General features: G+C 30.0%; 1 protein-coding gene and 1 long non-coding RNA gene across 2 annotated transcripts; both read right to left on the reverse strand.

The window, feature by feature from the left end:
- Positions 1-1,626: 1,626 nt before the first annotated feature.
- Positions 1,627-2,339, reverse strand: LOC118071089 (uncharacterized). The gene is made up of 3 exons (XR_004690847.1): positions 2,201-2,339; positions 1,827-2,096; positions 1,627-1,756 (listed from the first exon to the last, which is right to left on the reverse strand). It is a non-coding gene; the product is annotated as an uncharacterized lncRNA (long non-coding RNA).
- A 21,159-nt stretch (positions 2,340-23,498) lies between these two features.
- Positions 23,499-25,236, reverse strand: Grip71. Its single transcript, XM_035090041.1, has 6 exons — positions 24,993-25,236; positions 24,450-24,740; positions 24,324-24,359; positions 23,968-24,245; positions 23,693-23,876; positions 23,499-23,611 (listed from the first exon to the last, which is right to left on the reverse strand). The coding sequence occupies exons 1-6, from the start codon at positions 25,234-25,236 to the stop codon at positions 23,499-23,501; spliced, it is 1,146 nt and encodes a 381-aa protein (XP_034945932.1).
- Between the last annotated feature and the right edge of the window lie 1,526 nt (positions 25,237-26,762).

The raw sequence follows: 26,762 nt of genomic DNA on the forward strand, positions 1-26,762 counted from the left end.
TTTTCTTCATTTCCTACATTTTCGACACAGAGATATTAGAAGTGGCCGCAATATGGCACCGCTTTCCTATAGAAGGTATATAGGCTCTACGGGCTTCCGTAACTATGCGTTCGGAAAACCGGAATCCGGCATCTTTGGACTTCTCTGTACCTTAGTATTCTTCGCTTTGACTAAAATAAGAGCATGTTCTGATTGACTGTAGGTATTACAAGCATGGTTATCGAAATCTCTGATGGTAAAATGATAAAAGACTGCTATAATATCTGTAACTACTAAAAAGCGGTTTTTTCAGATAGGAGAGATTCTTTTTTTGAATAAGAATGAAAATTCACTTTTTCTTTTTTAATAACAAAAGATAAAAAATTGGTGTGAGGCCATTCGGGGCGCCCACACGAGGAACTTCCCATTAGACGATTTCGATTACAAATTGGCTTTCCTGAAATTTATGAACATTATCGTACAATAGGTATCAGCAACAATGTTCATTTGTAAGTCAAACTTGTTTAAGCTTTACGCTACCTAGTGACAATCGACACCAAAAATTCAAAAACATTTTGGAAATTACCAGAAAATGTTTAAAAAATAATGTACTATAAAATAGTCGTTATCGATTTCGTCATAAAAATAACTGTTTTGAAGACATTATGATATTTCATTTTTTTTATATGAATTCCACACGTTAAAATGTCGAAATATGTTGAAATCCAGAAATTGTAAAATCAAACGATCATAATAATTTTCTCGTAGCAAATTAAAATAATCATAGTAAACTGTGCGGAATTATTAATAAAAAAGTTTTTTCAATTTTTAGTGTTACACCAACCGTTCGGTTATTCCACCTTTAACCTTGAATAACTTTGAAATGGTAGGTCCCCCGAAAAAAAACATAGGACATAAAATATTCGCAAGGAAATTTTCTACAAAAGAGTACTTTAGTTTTTTGTTGTAGGACCAACCGTTCTCGAGATATAAGTTTGAAACCTTCGCCAGTTTTGTATTGTAATTCTTTTTTTGCCCATAAAAAAAAAACTAATCGACCAATTTTATTTAAAATCTTTTCACCTGTTCTTTGTCACATTCTTTATCGAATGCCATTGATCTGAAGTGGATATCTTAATTAGTTTTTGAGAAACCGTGAACGAAAGAAATAACTTGCAACCCGAACGCACATACGTACATACGTACGTACGTACATACATACATCTTCTTAAAAACTATCGATATGAACTCCTCACATGTTAAAACATCGAGATCTGTCAAAATTCCAGCGTCGCCGAATCGGACCATTACAATAACTTCCTAATGGGAAGTTAAAAAATTGATATAAATGTATGATGTGACTCTCACAGGAATGATTTTCTCAATAAAAAAAAGCATTTATTATGACAAAGTGAGGAAAAATAATTGTGAATGAATAATTTTCATTTATTTGAGAGATTAAAAGAAATTTAAAGGGATGTATAAGAATATAAGGAAAAATCATGTACGAAGATAATTAGATAATAATATCTGTTATATTATTTTCACTACAGCTATTATTTATTGAATTTCTCTTCTAATGCACTTTTTTTGTTTGACAGCACATTTACTTGGTTTTGTAATTCATTTAATACTCTTATTAGTTCTAAGTTATTTTGTGTAACATCATTTGCTGTGTCCTTGGTTTGATCCTGATTGCATAATTATTCTTTTTCTTAAAATTCAACACATTTTAAAGAATCGAATGTCAATAGTTCTTGTTTGACTCCATGTAATTCTGCAAATATATTTTATAAGATATTGAAAAAGATCGCATTTCAATGGAAAAGATTGAAAATTTTCTTTACCTCGGATGAGCTCAAACTTTTGCTTCTCCAGTGCCACTATTGCATTATTATATAATTGAACTTCTTCTGTTTTTTGTGCCAACTGGTCTTCTGATTCCGTAATACGTTTTTTTGAATCATCTAATATAAATTTTTGATTAACAACCATAATTATGGTAGTTTTGCATTGGCAAAACTGACAGTTGACTAACATTTTTTTAATTTTTTCTGAAGACCATACCTCCATACCACTTTTGATTTAATTGTTGGCCATCTTTCAGCATATCCCTTCTAAATAAAATAAAAAAAATCTTACGATAAAATTTTAAATTATGAAATCGACGAATTTTTCAACATAATATCCCGATAATTCAACAGCTCGTTCGAAATTTTACATTTTTTATCGTTATCTGAACCAGATAAGTACACATTCGTTGTTTCATTGTCATGAAATAATAATAATATTAGTGTGTTTATTTTGAAATAACAAACATCTTATTATGATATGTTTTGCAGTCATTTACGTCATTATACTGGGTATTACGTTTACGTTTTTCTATAAAGTATTAGCACAATTCTTACCTACGGCTCTGTATTTCTTATCATCACTAATTGAACATTATACATAATGTATTAGAGCAGTCTTAGTCATAATAGTATTTTACATATTAATCTTATTGCAGTATGGTTGTTCAAGTTTACTTTTTCATTTTAGTATAAAATGCAGAAAATTCATATTTTCAGAGTTACAAAAGTTAAAAATTACATTAAATACAATATGTTTGTTTACAGATAAATATTTCGATTAAATTCATTTATATTCAAGAAAAAATTTTTAAGCCCGTAATAAATGCTATATTGCATTGTAATCAAAAAATGAACATTTTTAATATGTTCCCCTACTCGTTACTAGTTAATTAAAAAAAAAGAGATTCCCAAAATTAAACTTCAATTAAAAATAATTATTAAAAAAAAATTTTTGTTTTCTGAATTAATCTCCGGAAAAAAACCGGACGTTGTTTTTGGATTCTTTTACCCTTGTTTTGGGGGTAAAGTTATTTTTGAATCAAAAAAGTATGTAAAAAATAGTTCTAATCACAATTACGTTTATTGGAAAATTAATTTTTTAATAATGAACGATGCTCTTTCAAATGATGCATCTGGAAAAATTGTAGTATTCTTTTTTAATTGTTTATTAAACAATTTTTTCTCGTGCGATTTGAAATTTTCTTCATTTTTTTTTTCTCACTTCAAAGACACTATTATTCCTGTCAATAAAAAATACTTTATTGTTTGCTTGAATAAACATCATATATCTAGTACCATCGGCTTTTCATGATACTTGGTATATTCTGATATTAAACTGAATAAAGTTATTCTAATCCATAGAGACAGGTTGGGAATCAGGATAACCATTTCTATTCCATTTGCAGATTTTTGAACTCTTTAGCTAAATCTCGTACTGGTTCTACTCCAGGAACTCCAGCCATGGAAACTCGATCTTTAACACTATTTTCTTTACCTCTTTGAGTTTATTCACGATTTTCACATTGATTGTGTTGTTTTCCATCCTCTTTGAAATTATTGTATTCTAAACACTCAACTTTTTAATGTAGTCTTTCTTAAAAATTCTAAGAGGTCTAGCAGTTGAAAACTTACTTACAACAGCATCCAAATTGAATATGTTACTTCCAACCAAGTAAATTAAAAGAAACGTAGTTCTATTAGAACCGTGGGTGCAATGAACTCCAATGATCTCAGATGGATTACGAGCAATAAGATTTCTGGAAATTTCGATGACAACTTTTGTTTGTTCCATGTCGGGAGTCTCTCTATGACCACAACATTGGAGCTTGTAATAACGACCTTCATGAGATTCAACATCAGCTTTATCATAAAATCTGTGGCATTTGTCAAATCTATTAGTAATCCCATTTTCAATTTTTGACACATTAATGATGCAAACAGCATGTTTACAGAAAAACGATATTCTTCAAAAACTTGATCATTGAACTCATCAGAAAGTGGTGTTTTAGACGCGAGAAATTTATCGTTTATTAATTGAATACTTTTGCGAGGGCATAAAAACCATCTAGAAGAGATCATCCTTTTACTACCTCCGGAACTTCGGTTTGAGATTGTTTCATTTCTTCACCTCAACTGTATGAATTAATTATTTTCAATCACAAACACTCACTTTTACTCTTAAATGTTCGTTTTCATGTTTTACTTATGCAGTTGATGTATAAAAACACAATTGCACTTGCATTTTCACAAAAATATCACAGCGAAAATTACACGATGTGCAGAGGTCGAGAATCAAATCTTATGTGATTGAAAAACCCTTCTGTTTAGTTAGATAACTTGTTATTGAACGCCTTTTGGTGATAAAATGCAATGAAATGTCATCATGCGCCATACGTTAGCATATTGAATACTTCTAGCGGCGTCTGTACAAATGAATTGTCAATACTCATTATTAATAACAAATTTTGTTATAAATAGTCGTTCTGCTAAAATCTAAGTAATGGAATAAAGCACCAAAACTTCGAAACAAGTCTTGACCTATTTTATAGTACGTCTATTCTCTAACGGTTTTCTCTTTCGTAAATAAAATTTTAATAATATATTTTTTAAAATATAAATTTAAATATATAAATTAGGCAAAAAAATTTTCACCTGTTTAACAAAAACATGTCTAATAGATTATATAATTTTTAGTCAAATCTGCTCAATGAATTTTAAATAGCTGCAGTATAAATAACTGTACTAAGGTATCCTAGTAGCTGTAGCATAATAAATAGTTTCTTAATTAGAAACTTGTATGAAAGATTTAATGAAAAATTAACTTTATTTATTAAAAAAAATTTAATTTTTATTTAAATAAAAATATTTAAATAAAATAAATAAACAAAAAGACCCTAGACATTTTATAAATCAATAACATCATTTATTTAATTGGGGAAATTAAAAAAATTAAAAAATTTTTTTATTATAAACAATAATATTTGAAAAAAATAATTTTAATAAAATAAATAAAAAAGTTACTTTAGGGATAACAGTATAATTTTTTTTTTTAGATCAAATAAATAAAAAAGTTTATAACCTCGATGTTGAATTAAGATAAAAATAAAATGAAAAAATTTTAATTTTAAGTCTGTTCGACTTTTAAAATCTTACATGATTTGAGTTAAGATCGACGTAAGTCAGATCAGTTTCTATTTTTTATAAAAAATTTATATAATTGTACGAAAGGAATTTATATAAAAAATAATTTTTAAAATTATTTTGACAGAAGAATGTTATAAATTTAGAATTTATACTATGTAATAATTTTATTACAAATAATAATATTGTACTTTTTTTTATAATATAATAATATAAACCTCGTCCTACATGTAAATAAATACAAATAAAAAATATTGATGCACCATTTATATGAATTAAACGAATTAATCAACCATTAAATGAATAATTCTATAAAATGAAAAATTAATATTAGCAACATAATGAAATGATAAAAATAAACCAGTTAAAATTTGAATAATAATACATAATCCTAATAATGAACCAAAATTTCAAAAAATATTTAAATTAACTGGACTTGGTAAAATAATTAATATACTATTAATTAAATTTAAAATAGAATCTTTTTTTATAATAGTTTTATTCATTAATTAATTAAATTTACGTAAAGGAATTAAATTTCTTATGCATAAAAATACAACAAATGTTATTGTAAAAAACAAATATAATATTGCAGTGTGCAGGAATGAGGAGCCTGAAAGTTAACAATATATTATGTAATAACATGATTATTTATTAAAGATAACCCCAAACATCTTTACACGGAGAAAAAATTCCGTTAATTTTTTATTTTAAAATCCGTACAAAAATTACCGTGCTGCTCAATAATGTGAGTTCAAATTTACTGAAAAGTAAAAAGTAATGATCAACAGACAATAATTTTAAGTTACATAAGAAAATGTATCTTTCAGTTTTTTGAAAATTACTTTGGCAGCACCTGAAAATTGAGTAACGTTAGTTGTGATAACTACGTTACCGACAAACAATTTCATTTAAGTTTAGTGATAATTTTTTTGGTTATATAAACAAATAAATAAATAAATTAGGTTCATTGATAATTAACTTTCTTAATTAATTAATTCGTTGGAATGAATACGGCACGTTTTACAATACTGCCCCCCTGTCCCGACAATCGGGATCTTACGTAGTAAACCTGTGTCGTCGATACAACTACCCGGCTCTCCAAAGAGGTCTTCATCCCACTCACGGTGGCCCGAGAAAAATCATATAAATAAAGTTTATAATAAATTGTAATGATATAACGTGTTGCCGCCAATATTAAATCGTAACGAAAAATATGAATGTCATCTTTGTTTACAGTATGGAAAAAGTAACTATAGCACTGAGGGTGTTCACACAATCAAAAACAAAAGCCGTAAGATGTACGCATGCGTACAAACCAATTTTTAACTTATTATAATGTTAGTATGCACGCGTACATCTTAAATTGTACGTTACGGCTTATGTTTTTGATTGTGTGAACGGTCTTACAATACAAAGAAAGATTGTGTTGGACCGATAATTCGAAGATTCCCGACCTAGCATGGAAACTCTCGAGAATAAAAAAATTTATCGGAGAGCACCCGAATTTTTCCTACCACACGGTTCATAATAAATTATATACAGATTCTCATTTTTTTCTAGTCACTTAATAATTTTTGTTTAAAATTTGAATAAAAATTAATATTTATCGAATATTACCGTGCTGCATAAGAATTTTTACTTTTACTCTTCTCAATAAATATTGAATCTATACTAAAAATTCGGGAATCGACATTTGCGCGTGGATTGTTGTGCTGAGCACGGTAATTTTTATTGGAATTTTTTCACCGTGTAGAAAACTCTTTGTACATATAAAACCCCAGAGATAGTGACTACAATTTGGTCAGAGTTACCGGACACAGCGATATTAGCATACTCACTACACACTCCATACGAATCATATACAAATTTCAAGATTCGAGTAAAATAAAAAAATTAAATATAAATTGAAGTAAAGAGAATGATATTTCTATGCGAAGAAATTTGTTAATATAAAAATGTAAATAAATCAGAGGCTTTCCTTTCATTTTCTAGCCTAGTCGATCTTTCGGCATGGTAAAAATGTAAAGAGTCGCCTTACCAGTGTCTAGATGATCTAATATACTTGTCGTTGGTAATTGTGGTGACGGCTGACGTCCGAATAATATTAGTGCTCCAGGATGTCCCAAAAAGCTCCCAGGTCCAAAGAAGAAATGAACGGTGAAACTAGCCAGTTTATCGAAATATTGGAAAAGTAAATTAGCGGGATCCCGATGCGTGTTTGTACTCGTTGGTGTCCCACGACGGAAAAGAGCGAGTGTCGCCAATGCTGAGACCTCGTGGCTAATTGGAAAGACACCTGTCCGAATTTTTTTTAATCAGGCGAGGCATCCGCCTAGGCGCGCCTATAGAATTGAATAATAATATGATACACCTTATAATATCAAAAAAATATCTATATCTAAAAAAAAAATTAAATATTATCCTTTCGAATTATAAAAATATTCTTTATTATAAACGCATAAAAAATATTCTTTTACTTCAAAACTTATATTAAATAACAATATCAATAATAAATATAAAATTATCTCTAATTTGAAATTTTTTTAAAATAAAATAGTCTCCGACAAAAATGACAAAAAATTCTATAACTCAAAAACTATTATTTATTTTTTAATGAGACCAATTCCAATCGCAATTTCACAATGAGACATACAGTTATCTCCAAATGCAAAATCGACTGGATTTTTAAATCTATCTGGTTGGATAAATATATAACTACTTTTAAACCATGAATAACGAAAAAGATTAATGTATCGCGGAGACGAGAGTTGATTATGAGTCAGTGATTGTAATTTAATAATATTATTTTTCGAATGTAAATTTAAATCATCTCCTCATAATAGAAAACTGTCTAAAAAATGTCTTATAAAGTTTTCCCATGTTCTAAATCCAAAAACATCTAATGGTTGAATTTGTCCAGTAGCCCCTTCAGGAATAATCATTATCTCAATATCTTTATCCGCTGGTTTGGCAGACGTGACAGCTTCAGAACAATGTCCAGACCACGAATCAATCGAATGTAAACTTTTTTTTCCATCATTCGGAATGAATACATCCTTCAACCAGATTTTAAAGTGTTCAAAAAAAATTAGTGTATAAACTTCTCAGAATACTTGAAACAAAATGTTTCTTGACGTGGACAATGAGGAATACGACCCTTATCTCCAAGCGAAAGATGATTACCACAGGTTAAATTCAAACAGTGCCGGTATGCTTGGCGATCATATTTTTTTATAAAATTAAAAATTGTTTCAAACTTTGGTCATCCCTCTTCTTCCACATTTTTATAATTATGAATGTCTAAGGATATCAAATGATCACGTTTAATAAGACCCCCTTTATAAGCTATAACAGCATTAGACTCTTTTTCAGTTTTAACCATATCTTTTAATAATTTGTTTGAATGATCTATTATTTTATCATTTTGATTATCTTTGAATTTTAGTCCATGAATGAAGTTAGTGGTCCATTTTACTTGCTTTCGATGACGATCTTCTAAACAGTAGAGACTGCCGACTTGATAGAAGTAAGAATGAGTCTCCTTCGTTAGTCAAGATGTGTATCCAAACTTCTTACAGATAAATTTTCTATTTAAATTGAAACCATCCATATCTATGATATACATAATTTTTGTTGAATCTTGATTAATTATTGAGGACATGATGATGCTGAAAAAGTGTTTAATTTGTTATTAGAGACATGAGGTTTTATCGTATCTATATGTTTTAAAATAGACTTTGTATTATCATCCTCGAGAACGACAGTGTTGTTATCTAACATTCTTATTATCTTATAAAGGCCTTTATAATATGAATCGAATTTCCCTTTCTCAGTTTCTTTAATACATGAACATAATCACCCAATTTAAATTTTGGTGTGTTTAAATTTCTATTATAGTATTTTTTTGATCGTTCTTTTGATTTATTTAAGATTGATGCTGCAAAGGTTCTCATGTCGTCCATTCTTGCAATTAATATATTAATATAATCACTATAAGTTTCCAAATATTCTTCTAAAGGAAAAGAACTTGGAATTCTAGCCTTTCTGCCATAGATCAATTCGAAGGGTGTGGAATTAGTTGATTCATGAACGGAAGAGTTGTATGAAAACATAGCAAAGGGCACTAATTTATCCCAGTCCTCATATTTATTTATATATTGTTTTATGAATTCTGTTAAAACAATATGACTTTTTTCTAATGAACCATTAGATTGAGGATGATAGGCTGAGGTTGTAAGATGTTTAATTCGAAAAATCTTAGCTAAATGATGAAATACCTTTCCTACAAATGATCGTCCTTGATCACTAAGAATAATTTTGGGTGCTCCAAATTGAATTATTACATTCCTAGCTAATACATCAGTTATAGTTTCTGCTTTAATATTTGGGATAGGTATTGCTATACAATACTTTGTCAAGTTATCTTGAACAGTTAAAATATGTTTATTTCCTGCTGGTGGTCCAACCGTATCTACTGATATTTTATCAAAAGGTTCTGACGGTGTATCCGTTATAATCATAGGTTTTTTAGTTTTATTCCTCACCAATCTTAATTCTTGACAACTAGGGCAAGATTTAATAAATTCTGTTATTTCTTCTCTCATATTCATTCAGTAGAATCTTTCTCTAACTCGTCGATAAGTTTTTGTAATACCTTTATGACCTCTTACTAAGCTTTCATGATATTCAGCTATTATATCCTGTCTAATATCTTCATCCGAGGTGATCACATACCCTTGGCAAATTGTAATTATTACATCAGTATAAAAAAAGACTTCTTGAATAATTTGAGAAACGAGTGGCCTATTTATATTCTCAAGCATACCTCCCACCTTAGAGAGTCGTAATGTTTTTAATTCATGTTGATCTACAGTGTCTTTAATTGTTTGAAAAACGGTTTTTAAATCTTGTATAGAAAATGTTTCCGAATATCTAGAGGTTAAAACTGCGCTTAAAATATTATGTTTCCCTCTCGGAGTAATTAAAACTTGTGAAAATTTAGGTTTTTTGAATTTAATATCTGCAGGGTCAATTGGTTCGACATCAATTAGCAATCGGGTTATCGTTGTTGTAAATTCACAGTCTTCTGATATAAAATAGAGCCAATTATCACGGTAATAAGTAATATTTTTGTTTGTATATGTAATTTGCACCTTTGAAATTGTATTTTTTATACCAGGGTAATATAACTCTAAAAGTAATGTTGAGGAAGGTGTGTTTACTTCAACCTGTATTTCTGGTTCAAGAGCGGACTCTTCATTTTCTACGTTATCTTCGTTTATTTCAGGTATACTATTAAGATTGTGTGATCATGTAAGTCGTGGTTTTGTATGAGGTAGTTGTGGAATAGTTAATTGTTCATCATCTGCATCATCTTCCGAAGTTATTTGATCACTTGTACGATCTCCATCCCACCAATTTCTTTCATCTTCACTTGATGGAATATTTGATAATTCAATGATATTTCTGATTGTGGGTTCAGGATTATTTTCCATATCAGAACTTCTAGAGCTAATATCAAAAGCAAATTTTAAAGCATTCGTTCGATTTTTAGGTGGAAGGGGTTGTGGTTTTGGTTGTGAACGGGTAACCGGTTGTTTAGCTGCTAGGCTTGGAAAAGCGCTATTTCAGCCTCTTGCTACAGGTAGTGGGTCAACTTGACTTATCTCACTTCTTGTTTGTTTTGGAAGTAATACTGGTGGTTCTAGTGGATTTTTCCTAGGTCTTCCTCTACCCCGTGTTACTGTTGATGAAGAAGGTTTCTCTGGTTGTGTATTAGTTGGATAATGACGATTCCTAACTCTCTCTCCGATAGTATTTATAGAGATTTCAAATGTTGTAGTTGTATTATTTTTAGTGGCCTTATCTTTATCAGCGTTTTTCTTTGTTGCGGAAAGGATAGGAAGGACTGATAATTCGGGTGGATTTCGTGGCGGCTCGTTTTAAATAATCAAAGCTATCCTGTTGTTCTTTTCCCCAATTAAATTTATTACCCTTTTTCAATAAATCCGTTAGAGGTTTAGCACGCTTAAAAAAGTTTTCAATGAATCGTCTATAATAACCCGCAAGTCCTAGAAATTGTCGAACATTGGTAATATTTTTAGGAATAGGGAATAAAGATATTGCTTCGGTTTTCTTAGGATCAGGTTTGACACCTCCATTACTAATTACATGTTCAAGATAAGCAACTTGTTCATTTAAAAATTCACATTTATCTGGTTGTAGCATTAAATTGGCAGAAGTTAAACGTTGGAACAGTCTTCGAACTCAGGTTTCACGTTCTTGTAATGAAGAAGCAAAAATTACAACATTATCTATATAAACAAATAATTCAACATCTTGTAACTCTAATAATACGCGATCTATCAAACGTTGAAAGGTTGCTGGTGCATTTTTAAGTCCAAACGGAATTCTTACATATTCATAGTGGCTATTAAGTATGCTAAAAGCTGTTTTTGGACTATCTTCAGGTTCCATTTCTATTTGGTGAAATCCGTTAGCTAAGTCGAAAATAGAAAAATATTTAGCTCCACCCAATCTATCTAACATTTGAGTGATATTTGGTAAAGGGTACGCGTCTCCGATTGTTTTTTCGTTTAAATTCCTGAAATTTATCACCATACGCCATCTTTTGTTTCCTTTCGAATCTGGCTTCTTTGGGACAATCCATAAAGGTGAATTGTACGGGGACATGGACTTTTTAATTACATTATTATCTAATAATTTCTTTACTTGCCTATTTATTTCGTCTTTATGTACTGGTGGAGAACGATATTGTTTGACCATTACTGGTGCATCATCGGTAATAATTATTGAATGTTTTAACACAGGGGTGGTGCATAAAGGATCTCCAGATAAATGAAATAAATAGGTGAAATCTTTATTGATATTTATAATATGCTTTCGTTCTTTAGGGTTTAAATGCTCCAGATGTAAATTCTTTATAACCTTTGCTGATCTATTTTCTGAATTTTCATTAATGTCACGATCAGTATCTTGATTAAAGAAATCTTCGGACTCACAGCTTTCATATAGTATTATTTCTTGTGGTGGAATCTCTATTTTTAAATCATTCTGATAAGCATTTAGAGCATAGACATATGCAGTGCCGTTGTTATTTCTAACTACAGAATACAAAACTACAAATTGAAAGAAAATATCTGAAGTGTATCCCACTTCTGACGCCAAAATTTCTGTGACGTCCCTTATTTATTCAAAATTATAAGAGTGGTTAAGGAAGTATTGACAGTCAGATACTAATCTACTACTGAATCTTTCCTCAACACTGGTAATCGAGGTTTAGTACTAACCAACGTACCAGGTACCCTAGATAATTTCTGTTTATTTATTTGTGTTCTACGTCAGGTAATGAACACGGATTCGGATACACTTATAGTCTCGAGAAACTTAGAGATATTCTTTCAAAGGTTTTCTTTGAATAAAAGGAGGATTGAGTTTAATAAATTTCATTTTATAAGGTTCCAACAACAAGGATATGATATATTATATTAGTATAATAATAATAATTTATAAAAGTTTTAGTTACTAATAAATTCCTTATGGGCAATGTGTCACTTTAGTTAATTCAGTTGAAGCAATCAAGACTCTAGGTATGATTGACTCAGACTTTATATCCCGACTACCATCCCAAGATCGTATGGCCCTAGTAATTAGGTTGAGCCTACTCTGGATTCACTTATTTTATTTAGGGAAAAATATTATGGATTATATTTCCAACCTTACTTCTAAGCAGAGTTATACAGCTCCCATAGAGTGTTGAGAAATATAGAGGAAGTGGATGGATTATATTTTCAAGAAATTAGAAACCTACGATTTGGAATGATTATCATTGGAAATTAGTTCAAATAAGTCCGACTGATGGCAGCATTATGATCACAGTTGACCCCAGTCATCCATATTGAAAAAATGCTCCATCCGTATCCAGAACTGGTGCCCTGCATTTTGGTGAGTAATTTGTGTATGTGTGTGTACGGGTAATATATGTATGTGATGTAAACATAGTGTATCACTTTACAATGCCCTACACTTTGATGATCATTGCAGTTGAAATAAATGAAAATTATGATACCCATTTAACATTAATTAATATAATATCTGAAAATAACTTAAAATACATATATTTATCCATTATGATCATTTTTATTAGGTATAAATGTGAATAAGAAAGCTCAATCCTAAGTCGGCGTATCCAAGCATGTCGTGTAAAAACAAATACACATAACCTCAATACCGAGATTATGCTGGCCATGTGGTTAGAGCGTCGGAGTTCGATCCCAGTCATAACCACTTTTTTTTTCTACTTTATTCGTTAGATTAGCATGTAATTATAATATTGACATGCCATAATTGATCCTTTGTAACAATTTGATTTTTTTTCTCTTTACTCATTTAATTTATTGACGCTAAGTCGGGAAATATTTGAACAGAGCCATAAACTTTTTTTCTGTATAAATACATTGATAATAGCCTGTGTTTAACAACTTATACATCTTTACATGTATTAACAATGTTATGTTATTAACATCTTATTAACAAATTAATCATATTATTATTAACATTGAAAAGTAGTTTAAACAATCCGCGGCGAGTTCCGGCACTTCACCGGTAAGCTCTACCCCCACTCTCTGTGCCCAAGCCTGCAGCTTATAATTTTCAAGCATCGTCTATATTATTGTAATCACAACAGCTCGGTGGTTAGAGCATCGTTTTTTTTATTTGGCTGGGCAGGGTTCGATTCCAGTCATGCTAAAGTTTTTTTTTTTCTTTTTTATTTGTTAGATTTGCATGTAATTATAATATTAACATGCTAAAATGAATTCTTACTAACAATTTGATTTTTTTTTCTCAATTATTTAGGTAATTTATCGACGCCGAGTCGGAAAACCGAATAACAGGGCTATAAACACTTTTTTTACTATAGCTATATGAACGTAACTTTTTTTAAGCAATTTAGAAATATTTAGAAGTAGTTGAAATAATCTACGGGGATTTCCGGCACTTCGCCGGCAAGCTTTATCCCCACCCTTCGTACTCAAGCTTGCATTATACAATCTATAAACATAAACGTAAATTTTTTTTTTTTTTTTTTTTTTTTTTAAAGTTGAATTTTTTTTGTCACAAATCCTTAATATTATCAGTACAAAAATTCACTTACAAAAATACTCAAGAATATATGAAAATAAAGTTATGCAAGCTATTAAAATAATAGATCTCCGTATAAACCTGTATGCTTTTGCAATTAACAAAAATAGTTAGACGTCTAAAGTATCTTCTTGTTAACTTAAGGGTAAAACAGTCTACTCTTAGGATGTTGGCTTTATTATAAAGAATCTCATTGGTAACTCTCTTGACATACCCTGACTCTTTGGTGCGGTGAGCTCTCAGACACGTTCTTAAACAGGCCCTTTCAAACCTTCTGATTTTTTCCATGAGTGTTGGGCCCATGTTCTATGCTATGGGTGCTGCGTATGTGAATATCGGTCTGATTAACAACATGTAACAGATCACTTTAGCTCTTTTCTCCAGGTTTCCATTATAAAAAAGTCTCCCATTTGATTTGAAGGCGGTTTCTGCTTTGGCAAGCTGTATCGGGTGATGAATGTTGAGTCTAAAGAGATGATCCATATTAAATCCCAGATATTTAACTATATTTTTTTGCGGAATGGTATGAAGTTGATTGGAGTAAATGTCTAATGCTGTGATATTAGCTTTTTTAATTTTGATGATAGAAGAGTATTTAACTTTTTTAGCTCGTCGCCTGAAGAATATTAACTCACTTTTTGTTGGATTTATCTTGAGATTCCAATCTTTGTAATACATGTTAATTTTGTTAATCAGATCTTGCAGCTTCGCCTGGATGACATCCACATTATAATCAGCCACGTAGACAACTAGGTCATCAGCGTACGCTATTGAATGAGTCCTTTCTTCTGAGTTGAGTCCAAACAGATTAATTAATTCACTGTTAAATAAGTTGAAGAGAATAGGTGACGTCACCGTACCTTGCTGCAAACCTTCTGTGATTAAAAACGTAGACTTTAAGATGTGTTGACCATCCCATGTTTTAAATTTCTTCCCTTGTACCATATCCAGGATGAGCAGAATGAGACCAGCCGGAAACTTATATGTGTCAAGCTTGTGAATTAACCCATTTATTCAAACGGAGTCAAATGCCTTTCCCAAATCCAAAAGCACAGCTCTAACTGTGTAACCTTCGTGTAAAGAGTTGTTGATATCTGATGAGAATTTATGTATAGCGTGTGTGGTCGAGTGTCCGGTTTTAAATCCAAACTGGTTATCAGGAATTATTGTATGTTTATTGATGTAGTTGAGTAAAAATTCTTTTATTAATTTCTCGAAGACTTTACTTATGTTTATGGTTAAATTGATTGGCCTGTAGCGCTGAGGTTCAACTCGATTTTTACCTTCTTTTAAAATTGGAAGGACCTTCGCCATTTTCCATCTGTCCGGGTAGTACGCAAAGTTTAAAGCGTTGTTAAAGATTACAGTATATTCTTTTATTATTCTCTCTGGTAAATGCTTCAGTACTATAGCTGGGATGCCATCTAGTCCCGAAGATGTTTTGTTTTTCAGGTGTTTTAGGATACAGTACATCTCATTGACTGATGTTAGGAATCTGGGTTTGTCATCGACCTCTCTAGCCTGAGTTGGATTGTGAGCTGGATTATCGTCACTGAAAACGGTAAATGACTGTTGATGTAATCGCATTAAGCTTATTGAATTGTTCAACCTTTGGGCTGTCTCATCTGCTACGTATTTAATCTCTGTACCGATATTAGTATATCTTGGTGAGTTTATCTGCTCTAGATACTTTCCAATTATTTCTAGTTTGGTCATTGGATCCGTAACTATGATTTCATCATCATTTACCAGTTCAGGATATAAAGCACTGATTTCATTATTAAAGGCGTTGTTGCTGGAAAGCTGTAGTCTGAAGTTATTCATTTTTAACTGCTTTGATGGTCGAAATAGCCTATTAATTAGAGGGAAAAATTGGTGTGAATCTCTATAGTTGATGCTTCTGATAAGTGAAGTCCAGTAAGTGGTGATGGTTTTTCTAAAATTATTATTGAGTTGCTTGTTGATCTGTTTAATAGTTTTTTTTAGTCTGATCATTTCTTGATTACTATCTCGTGTCGTACTGACAAATTTGATGTAGTGAAGTCTTGATAACAGAAAGGATTTGAAGTTATGAAGTTTCTTAATAATACTATTTTCATATTTTAGGTAATATTTTCATTTTGTGGTGTCTATCTTGGGTACGGTACTATTGATACTATCTGCTATTAACTTTTCTATCTTAAGAATGTGATTATCAATCTCTTTGATGGTTAAGTTTCTGGAGGTAGGGACTTCCTCGTCTGTGCTAAAATGTTTATCTAGATGTTTACCGAATTTCTCCCAGTTTGTCTTCTTGTAGTTGAATATTGGTGGCATGATCTTCGTCATCACCTGTCCATCAAAAAGTGTGTTAAGATCTATGTGAAGATTTAAGGCCATATGATTGCTATCGTATGCTATCACAGGCCTACTTTGGCCACAATTAGCACAAGGTAATAACGGTTTATCTTTTTTATCCGTTATAGGGCAATTCCCTGGTCCATGATTCTGCGCGCACTTGACACATTGAAATCCCCCGTTGCAGTTTGAACTAGCATGGCTCACGTCTTGGCAATTTTTGCACTGAATAGTTCCTCAAGTGCACTTTTTTTATCAACTTGCACTATGAAGTGAAACAACTCCGGTTTACTTAATATTAAAAATTAGTTTACTAACTTTAACAATATTAACACTACTCAGATTTAGACTAGTTAAATCAGCCTTTACTTCCTCCTCATCAAAATTACCTCTTATGTCCTTGAGAACCAGGGTCTTGTTTTTAAGGTGTTTTGGAGTACATGTGTGAAACTTCACCTCTTTGGTTTTCAATAGCTTGACGATTTCTTGATGAATTGTCATATCAGTTGCATTAGCTTGGGTTAGTATCGAATCCATTTTTTTGAGTATCAACCCCTTTTTATCAATCCTGTTGGCGGCGAACATCGAAATGATGTCTTTAATGTCAACTTCCGCTATGTAGATAGGTGGGATTTTGATTTTAGCGGGCTTAGCCTGTTGGCTGTTAGCAGCGCTCTCTGTATCATTATTGATTTGCATTTGAGAAAGTACCTCAAACTGGTTGTTCGTTTTTACCGACGGGTCGTGTATTGTATTATTATCATGTTTTGCCGCCTTTCTGGGATGAGTGAACGTCCCCTCATCGCTCTCCACTGACGACCTACTACCTCTTTTCTTTGAGTTTGCATCAATATTTGGCACAACCTTCACAGCATTATTCACAAATGCATTTCTAATCTCAGCTAAATTGTAATCTCTATTTAGATTTTCCGTCAGTAATTTATCTTCCAGTTTATCAGTGCTCTCCTGAGACGCCACTACACCTGCATCCACATTGCCACTAGGGTCCATGTTTGAGAGCTAACCTCAAACTTGCGTTTGAGCCGGCCACTCAAAAAACTTAGATTATTTACACTTTGAGTAAAGAAATTATCAAGAATTAATGTTGTAACAACTCGCCCATACACAAAATTCTCAATTTATGCACTTTTTACGGCTTTTAAGCCCTAAGGGCTTAAAATTTTCAACGAAATAGAACAGAGACCCTCTCTATACGTTTTGACTGACCAAGAGTTCAGACAAGACTCGACATAAACGTAAATTCAGAGATGATGTGTTAGCTCTGTGGGTAGAACACCAAGCTTTCATTTTACTGATTAGGGTTCGATCCCAGTCATAGCCAATTTTTTTTTCGCCTTTTTTTTCATTAAAATTTTATATAAATACAATAATTGGTTGTTTATGAAAGTTCAAAATCAATTCCTATTGTCTTTTAAAGACAACATTTTCTAAAAAAGAGAATTCATAGTAACTCGTTCCTCACCTTCAGTTTATTTTCAGAAAAACAAGTTTTTTTTTCGTAATTAATTGGAAGAAGAATTTAATCAAATATATGAATTAATTTATAAGTATATAAAGTCACTTATAGATTGTTGTTACGTGAACCTTTTTCTGTCGGTATTTCCTTGTTGTATCTATTTATTTGCCTAAAACGAGTGCTCAAAATTTCATATACTTCAATATATCTGTACGTTTCCGCTCGAGGCGCTTTAAAATAACCTTCAATAAGTATGTTAGATCACTTATCGGTTTACCTCAGTAAAAAAAAAAACTTCCTAATGAATACAAAAGACTAAACTTTCTAGCTTTAAGAAACAGTGCAGCTACATAGATAGCTGATAAACAGAAGCAAAGAATACCCATAAAAAACATAGTACAAATTCAGTAAGTTGTTGAAGTCTAGTTTGCAAATTATATTTCATTACTCTGAAAAAGTTTAAATGGTTTATATTTGATTGATAGACTTTATTTCAGCAAACATTTTACAATTTCTTGTAAAGAAATGGAAGTTGAAAAACCACGTAGAGCCCTTTCTGTCTATCTAGATTCTTCTGATTTTGGTTCTGAAGATTTTTTTAACTATTTTTCTAATAATGGCTGTAGAACTAATGTCTTTGGTTGAGCTGGCAGTATATAGTTATTTTTGGTTTCGTTATTCAGAAGAAAAAAAGTTGAACAAAAGTTCAACTTTTCATTAACATCAGTCATTTTAATCTATTAAAGTAATATTAATACAAATATACCTTTCAAAACGACCTTCATTATGTACAAGGCATAAGGTATTAATTAGAAATTAAACTAATAATGATCACATGATTATATAAATACTAATGCCGTAATTAATAAAAATACTCATTATTACCCTCAGTGTTAAATGTATAAATAAGAATTCTTTTGAAGAATGAAGACCTCAAATATTTCCTAGAGTATTCTGATAATCCATTAACAAGTTTTCCTTTCTGTGAATTAAAAACCTACATCAAGAGAGATCTGCTCGTCACCTGCGCCAAGTTCACGTCCCACTTCCTGTTTTTCACTCTCTTTGTCATACAAATCATCTATGAGCTGTTATTCGCAGCATTATTCATAATTTTCAGTCTATTTATTAAAAAGATATTTATCCGTAAAGATTAAAAGTCTGAACTTTTCTAAACAATATTCGACAAAAGTCGAGATTCTCAGATTTTTTAAGTGGGCAACTCTACATCAATAAACTACATATAAGAAAAATATTCTATTCGCCATATTGCATTTTGTCCACAGGCAGAAATTTACATTTTCAAATTTTTCAAGTTGGTAGTCGTACATAGATTATAGATTACATTGGATACATATTTTTATTATTTGATAATAATAATACAACAAATAACAGTAGTTACAATAATTAAAATCAAAAATTACAAAATATATTAATAATTTCTTTATATATTTCTTTTGAATCACATTGTTCTTTATCAAATGAATAATATATTTGGAACAGAAAGATATTAAGTAATTTTGAGCAAATGTCTGGTGGTAAGCATGGAATAGAAACATACACTCCCGTCATTTTATTAATGGTTTTATGAGATCCAATCGGATTACCACACTCGAATTCGTCTCAATATAATATCAAAGGTAATACTAAATTTTTGCAGCCTTTGACTTTTTTTTCCAAAAATTTGTTTGAACAATATTTGATATTCCATTACTACCGCAATCATGGTTCAGTTTTGTTAGATAGTTTATTGTTCTATTAAAAACTTGTGCACACCGATTGCGTATACAATTTTATTTAGAATAATTACGCGATTCTCTATTTTTATTTTAATTCATGCAATTAATTGTTAATTAATGATATAAAAATTAAAACATGTTTATGTTAGTATTCCATATATATAACATTAACCTTCAACTATAATTAAATATGTTTGTGATGGCATATCATAATTAGGTTTTTTTCAATGAGAAATATGTCCGAATAAGATTTTCTCTGCCAGCAAAAAATGATTATAATGAACTTTAAATTTGAAAGCAGACGATAATGTTACTTAATTTTCATACACTTACCACAATAAAAATACATTAAAACATTTATTAGTTTTTTATGATTTATAAACAGTTTGAAATTTCAATATTAATTATAACATAATTAAAAATAATTTCAAATGAAAATTCTTCCGCCATTAGCATAATCTTGTGTTTCTTATAAAGCAAATTTTACAAATGAATTAGTTTGAGTTTAGTTTGGTCGAAATACAAAAAATTTTGTTATAATGAATTAACTAAAATAATAAACTTTTAATATAAATATTATTATTTTAAAAAGAACTGTCTGGTTTTTGGGAAAATCCCGGATATGTAATTGTTAAAAGAATTAAAAACAGTTTTATACCATGTTAACGGGGATAAAAAAAAATCACATGCAACGGATCAGGCGATGGTTCTAACATGACATGTTGATATTATCAACTTTTTATTTTAAAGTAGTGTAGAAAATTTTTATTGTCCTTAACGAATACAACATTCATTACATGAAAAGTTGTACCTACTGGTATCTTATGAGTGAAGGATAGGATCCGAAAAAGCCTGTTCACACATAAAAAAGGTTTTACTTCAATCACTCTTCCGACGTCAAGTATGAAAAAAATACTTCAGTTTCTAATGATATCAAAGATTATTTACTTGAATAAATGTAAGTAGTAGATGATTTTTAGAAATTTGTAGTACCTATAATTATCACAAGTTTTCTCTTTCATAATCACCAATTATGAAATTTTAGAACGAATTCATTCTGTAACTCATATATCCTGTAAAATAAGACCGAATAACAACTCTGGAAAATTAATAAATAAAGAAAAATGTTTATTAAAGATTGACAGCAATTAATTAGAAAGAAAGAATCTGTGCGGTCAACTCAAGTCTCAGTCAAAAACTGGAGATAAACAAACTATCACCTTGTAGCTATAAACTAAATCTAATCGTCAAGCAATCGTCATTAACTAACAAACTGTTGTTAGTCTAATAATGTAACATAATTGAATAAAATTTAGACACGTTGTCCCTAATTTACCAAGTTTACGGTGGAAGATACGTCCTAAATGAGAATTAAGTGGGGATAGTACCTCTTTCTACTGTTTAACAATACGTTCCGATCTCGTGAACTTAGAAGAATGATGATATGAGAAGTAAATGACGGTTGAAAAAAATTATTATCTATATTCATCGACTAATAAGAATTAATTTTTATTATCATCGATCAACGTAAAAAGAGCATCACGGAGCATACACCCGACTGATATTTCTTTTATTCTTTTATTTTACTAAAAATTATTACTTATTTTATATTTGTGATTGTTTTTGTTCATTATTTTATTATCTATGACAAATGTATGCCATATGTCTTCAGAAATATTTTGACATTCAAAAACTTGACAAGATAAGTTTACAATGCTGATTATCATTAAAAGAAATGCAAACATAATAATATGATTGACGATCAGGAACGTAATTTTTAAAAATAACACTGAAGTAAAATTAGATTTTTTATATAACATAACCTTTCTCAATATATAATACATTTCGCTAATTTAAAATAATTATATCTATAAATTATATCGATTTTTTATATTGACGAAAAAAAGGGGAATCCGATAATGAAAAAAAAACTAATCATACATATACACAATCACATATATCTTATTTAATGCTTGTCTTTAGATCTTTGACTCAAAATCATTAAAATTAAATATAGAACTACGATGTTAATATTAATTGTTATCAATAAAAAAAAATAATTTGCTATGATGAAAACAATAATGGATGTGTAGTATTTATTAGACGGATGATAGTCTATAAACTTCAGATTTGCACCTATGAGAATGATCGTACAAAATCTATGATGATGCAAAATTACTTTAAGAATGAACTGTTTAGAATCATCAAAAAATCTATATATACTAAAAAATATCGGAGATAATGTTTTACTATATTATATAGTAAATAGTACAATATATAGCATGTATAAATGCTAACAGAAAAAAAATAACACGTATTAGAGATTAACTACAGTAGAATCTCTCAAAGGCTTAATATTAATAAATGTTCACTGATTAACTTGTTTTGATCCTTACTTAAACGTGTTTAAAAGCATTGTTATTGCAAATTCTTGCTGTACTCTAATATAAATTTTATTACGCTCTCAAATGTCCGAGAGCCCCAAATTGTCGGACCTTTAGGAAATTCTATTGTATATAAGGTAAAGTGTCCTATTGCCGACCTAGTGCCTAAAGCCGACCATTAAATTTATTCGTAAATATCTAAGTAAAAAAGGTCTATAGATATATTTTTCTATATAAAATACGTATATTAATTATATAATTATCATTTCATGCCCTAAAAATCCCGATAATTTTTTTTTTATATTTAAAAAAAAATACTCAAGTTAACAAAAGTCAGTTTCTTAAAATGGACCTCGAAAAGAAAATGCGCTAATTTCATATATTATTTATTAATACTTGATGTTATGAATATTTTAGATTTATTTACTATTAAATCAGTAAGGAAGAATTTACTATATGGAACTGATAATTTTTTTAGTTGAAAATTAATAAAATATTGTGGTCGGGAATAGGCATCATTAAAATCATGATTTTTCCTTATAACGACCAACGGTCGGTATAGGGGCAATTCGAACGTTACTTAAAAAAATCAAAAAATGATATATTTGTTAGAGCAATACTAAAATTAGACTATTTTTTATTTTTAATATTGCATAAAGCAACTATGCCAATATACGACATAGGAAAAATACTTCTATTTATTGTTGAACTTGACACAAAAAATTGTGTTTTTTGAACACAGACAGTGCGGTCAGATGTTTATAGAAGGCCGTAAAGCGACCGGCCTATGTCTAGAAGCGTTTTTCTATATGAACTTTACATGTAATATATTTCATGAAGCGAAATTTCCACGCGTCTTCTAAAGATTAAGTTTATAGCTACAACCCATATAGGGTTTATCAATCGGCGCAGAATTGGGCTAATGCTGGGGCCCATTCGAACAATACTGGCCAAACGTAGGTACCCTTTGAAGAGCCATTGCTGGAAAAAAGTCGGATGGTAATGCCGGTCCAATAATGATAATTTTTAATGAGCCATCAATGGCAAACGATACAGGGCCAATACTTTCAAACAAAAAAGTTTGTAATGGCTCATAAATAATAAATTTGAAATTATCGATCAAAAATCCATATTTTTTATCTTCATTTCAATTTTATTTACTTGAAGAATTATACATAATGATGAAATATAATATTTATTTTTAAACTTTGAGAGAACAATCAATTAACTCTAAATAAACTAATTTTTTTTATTTTAATATAAATATTTTAGTATTTTATTCTTTTAGACTTAAATTCAAATGTAAATAATTATTACGAAAATTGCATTATTTTTATAAAAATATAAAAATTTTCAAACGTTAACAAGATATTAATTAATAATCTTCCCTATTGATTATTAATTCACAATTAATATTAATTATTTATCGTTGTTTTCTTCCTCCACCTCTATCATTGGCTCCAGACAGCCAACGTCCCACTTTTCCAGGTAAATTCTTTACTTCTTCTTTATCGCCAAATTTTTCAACGATAACATCTAACGAAAATTTAAACAATTATTTTTTTAATTGAATAATAAAAAATTAGACTGGTCAAATTTGAAAAAAATTATAGAAACCTTGTAAACAAGTGAATGTTTGAGTTGCACTAAAATCGCGTTTAGTGCTGATAGCTTTTTTATTTTTTTTTCCTGTCCCAGAATACTCTAATTCAATTTGTTTATCAACAGTTGCTAACATAATTTTTTTTATACAGGTTGTTACTGTTATTTCTCCGAATATTAAAATACGATATAAAGTTTTCTGAAAGAAAATTTATATTTATTAGATTTTCATGCTGTTCATGTAAATATTCATTTAACATTGTTGAATGGAAAAAATATGATGTAGTTACCAACGCATTCTGTTTTTCCTCTGAATTTTTAAGCAAATCCTCAAACTTCAAAAAATCTTCAATTTGCATTAATGGAAGAGACACTCCCAGAGCTTTTCTTGCATCTGATACACTCATACTTGGTCCTTGAGTATTTGTATTGACGATTAAAGTATGTTTTAATTCATTATTTTTTTCTTTAAGATCATACTGTAGGCTTCGTTTGATAGAGAAGAGTTGAGTTCGTAATTCTTCGGTCATTTTTGAACATCTTGCATCAATATAGTCTTTCAATAATGCTATAAATAAAGAATTGATTAAAAGTATTTTATATTTGAACTAAATTCAGAGTCGCTATTATAGTAAATATTACTCACCCAAATCTGGATGAGAGTGTTCAATATCATCCGATAAAATTTTTAATTATTCATCTAGAAAAAAGAATTTTGTATTTATACCTTTTGTTAAGATTTCATAGATATCACAAAAAATATTCTTCTTACCAAATTGGTCGTATTTTTTATTAGTTGATGCAATTATTTTTTGCACTTCTACTGTTGTTGAATGATGATTTTTCTCTGTTTGTTGTATTGATTCATCTGATATGGTTTCAGAAATTGGTGATAACTGACTTGTTGAAGACAACGGTTTTATTTTACGCTTTATCTCTGCCATGGATCTAGGTTGTGATTTCTTTGAAATATCGTCACATACAGCACTTTCATCATCAGTACTTTTAACATCATTTTTGATATATGCACGATCAAGGCGACGGTTTCCTTGTTCTAAATCTCCTATGATACACAATTTAGAAAAATCAAATTAAAAAATTTTTTTTATTTACTATAGGTAAAAGTACTTAGAAAAAAATCACAAAAAGAATTATCAACTATTGTCTATTCATATTTTAATTCACTTCACTTTCTTTTTTAATAAAACAAACATAAGACAAGAATGTATCTAACTGAATTATATAAAAATCACGTCCACTATTTAAAATTTAAAAATAATTAGATTTATCATTTACGTTGAAAAAAATCACTTACGTGCATACGAGATGATTGTGATAGGAAATAAATTCCAATCATCTTCTGGACCCTTTAACAAAGTCAGCCACTCAGGTATTAGATTGTAATCTTCTTTTGGTGGATATTTACAAAAAATATTATTTTCGTCAACTTTTACAATCCATGATGACGGTATGAGGTCTACTTGGGATTTTTTTTTCTTATTTTTCTTCAGAAAACAAATCACTGCATATAAGTAATGGCCATTTGAATTTTCACTCATTGTTGATAGGTTTTTAGAAAATATTTACACACTAAATTTCACCAATTCTATCAAAAAACTTTACAGTTCACTTTGATGTTTATTGTAGAGCTCACTACAGGCAACTGATCCAATTCTTCATAAGTTTATTCACATATACATAGATAAATATTCACGACTACCAATAGAAAGATGTTTTGTCCTTACTTCATGTACTAATTCGTTCTGTTTACTACAGCACGCTTATCGAACAGCTCTCAGTTCTAGGTATATCGAGACTTTGTTTTGTTTTCAAATTTGAACACACATAGGACGTAACACATATAATCCCTCATACACAAAAAGATGAATCATAAAATCGCACCAATATATGCACAGGAAGTAAAATAATTTAAGACACATATATATAACTTATGTAAATAGCTGGAACGATTCAATTAATAACAATAAATTCTTTTAATTATAAAGCAATGTAATTCCATAATATTGATTATTGAAATGTAGTAAAACACACTTGGACTTTATATCCTTCACAGGTAACATTTCTTCTGATGTAGAAAACGCGTCACCAACTGGAATTCCTACATCAATGGAAAAAGTTGGGAAAGTAAATAGCGCACGAGGCCTTACTAATTTTGTTCCTAATATGAAGAGATTGTCAATTGAAAAAACTCTCTGATTATCATCGTATTTTTTTAATAAAATTTTTTTTATACGAAAAACATTAGGCAATTGAACAATGTTATTAGGATGATCCGAAGTTAATGTCGCGTTATTTATCTTTACACTCGATACAACTAAATACTCTGTCCTTTGACCATTCTGATCTCGATGTCCAAATATTTCAGAGTTTTTGCTCAAAACACACTCGCTTATAACACTTCTTTTTTTCACTTTGAATTTTTGTTTATTTTGAAGCTCTAATAGTCTATTAATAATTTAAGTGAGTGGTTTATTAGGAGATTTCACTAGTTTTTTAAATAATGCAATTTAGTTTTCACCCCAGAAGGCCGATAGATCGCTAAGAGAAATATTATGATTTCTGACATCGTCACTCACATGAATTAAATTGTGCATCACTAATACTTGGCATCAATTTCCATAAAATTCTTCTAGTGATTCAAAAAAATCCCTTAGCAATCCTTTAGCATAATCATTATGTACGATCATCTGTGTTTTATTATGAAGAAGCCGACAAGCCACACATAAAAGCATAAAATGTTCATAACGATCTCGCGATAGAATATTTTTCATCACAATAGGACCACAATATAACAAAAAAAAACGATATTGAGTCGCCTTCCATTGTGAATAATAACCAACATCAAATTTTTTCCTCTGACATTCACTTGGTACATCACCACTTAAAGTCGCCATCATACGCCTTAAATAATTAACATGCTGCAGCCTGAGTCGTGAAGCAATATTTCTGGATATCCATTTATCCATGAGGCATTTCATCACTCCACTGTATAGGAGATGCATTGAATCCAACACAACTGAACACACTGGGTCAAAGCTAGTTAATTGAAGTAGTGGAGTCTCAA

This window comes from Chelonus insularis, unplaced genomic scaffold, assembly GCF_013357705.1.
Source record: "Chelonus insularis isolate UGA/USDA-ARS -01 unplaced genomic scaffold, ASM1335770v1 contig_71_pilon, whole genome shotgun sequence".
Taxonomy (NCBI): Eukaryota; Metazoa; Arthropoda; class Insecta; order Hymenoptera; family Braconidae; genus Chelonus; species Chelonus insularis.

Bases quoted from the DNA above. Each gene is read 5' to 3' on its own strand.
- Grip71 (XM_035090041.1), bottom strand. From the start codon at position 25,236: ATGAGTGAAAATTCAAATGGCCATTACTTATATGCAGTGATTTGTTTT. The intron at 24,741-24,992 runs GTAAGTGATTTT...TGTGTATCATAG, and splicing joins CACAATCATCTCGTATGCAC to GAGATTTAGAACAAGGAAAC. The intron at 23,612-23,692 runs GTTTCTATAATT...AATTTTCGTTAG, and splicing joins AACATTCACTTGTTTACAAG to ATGTTATCGTTGAAAAATTT.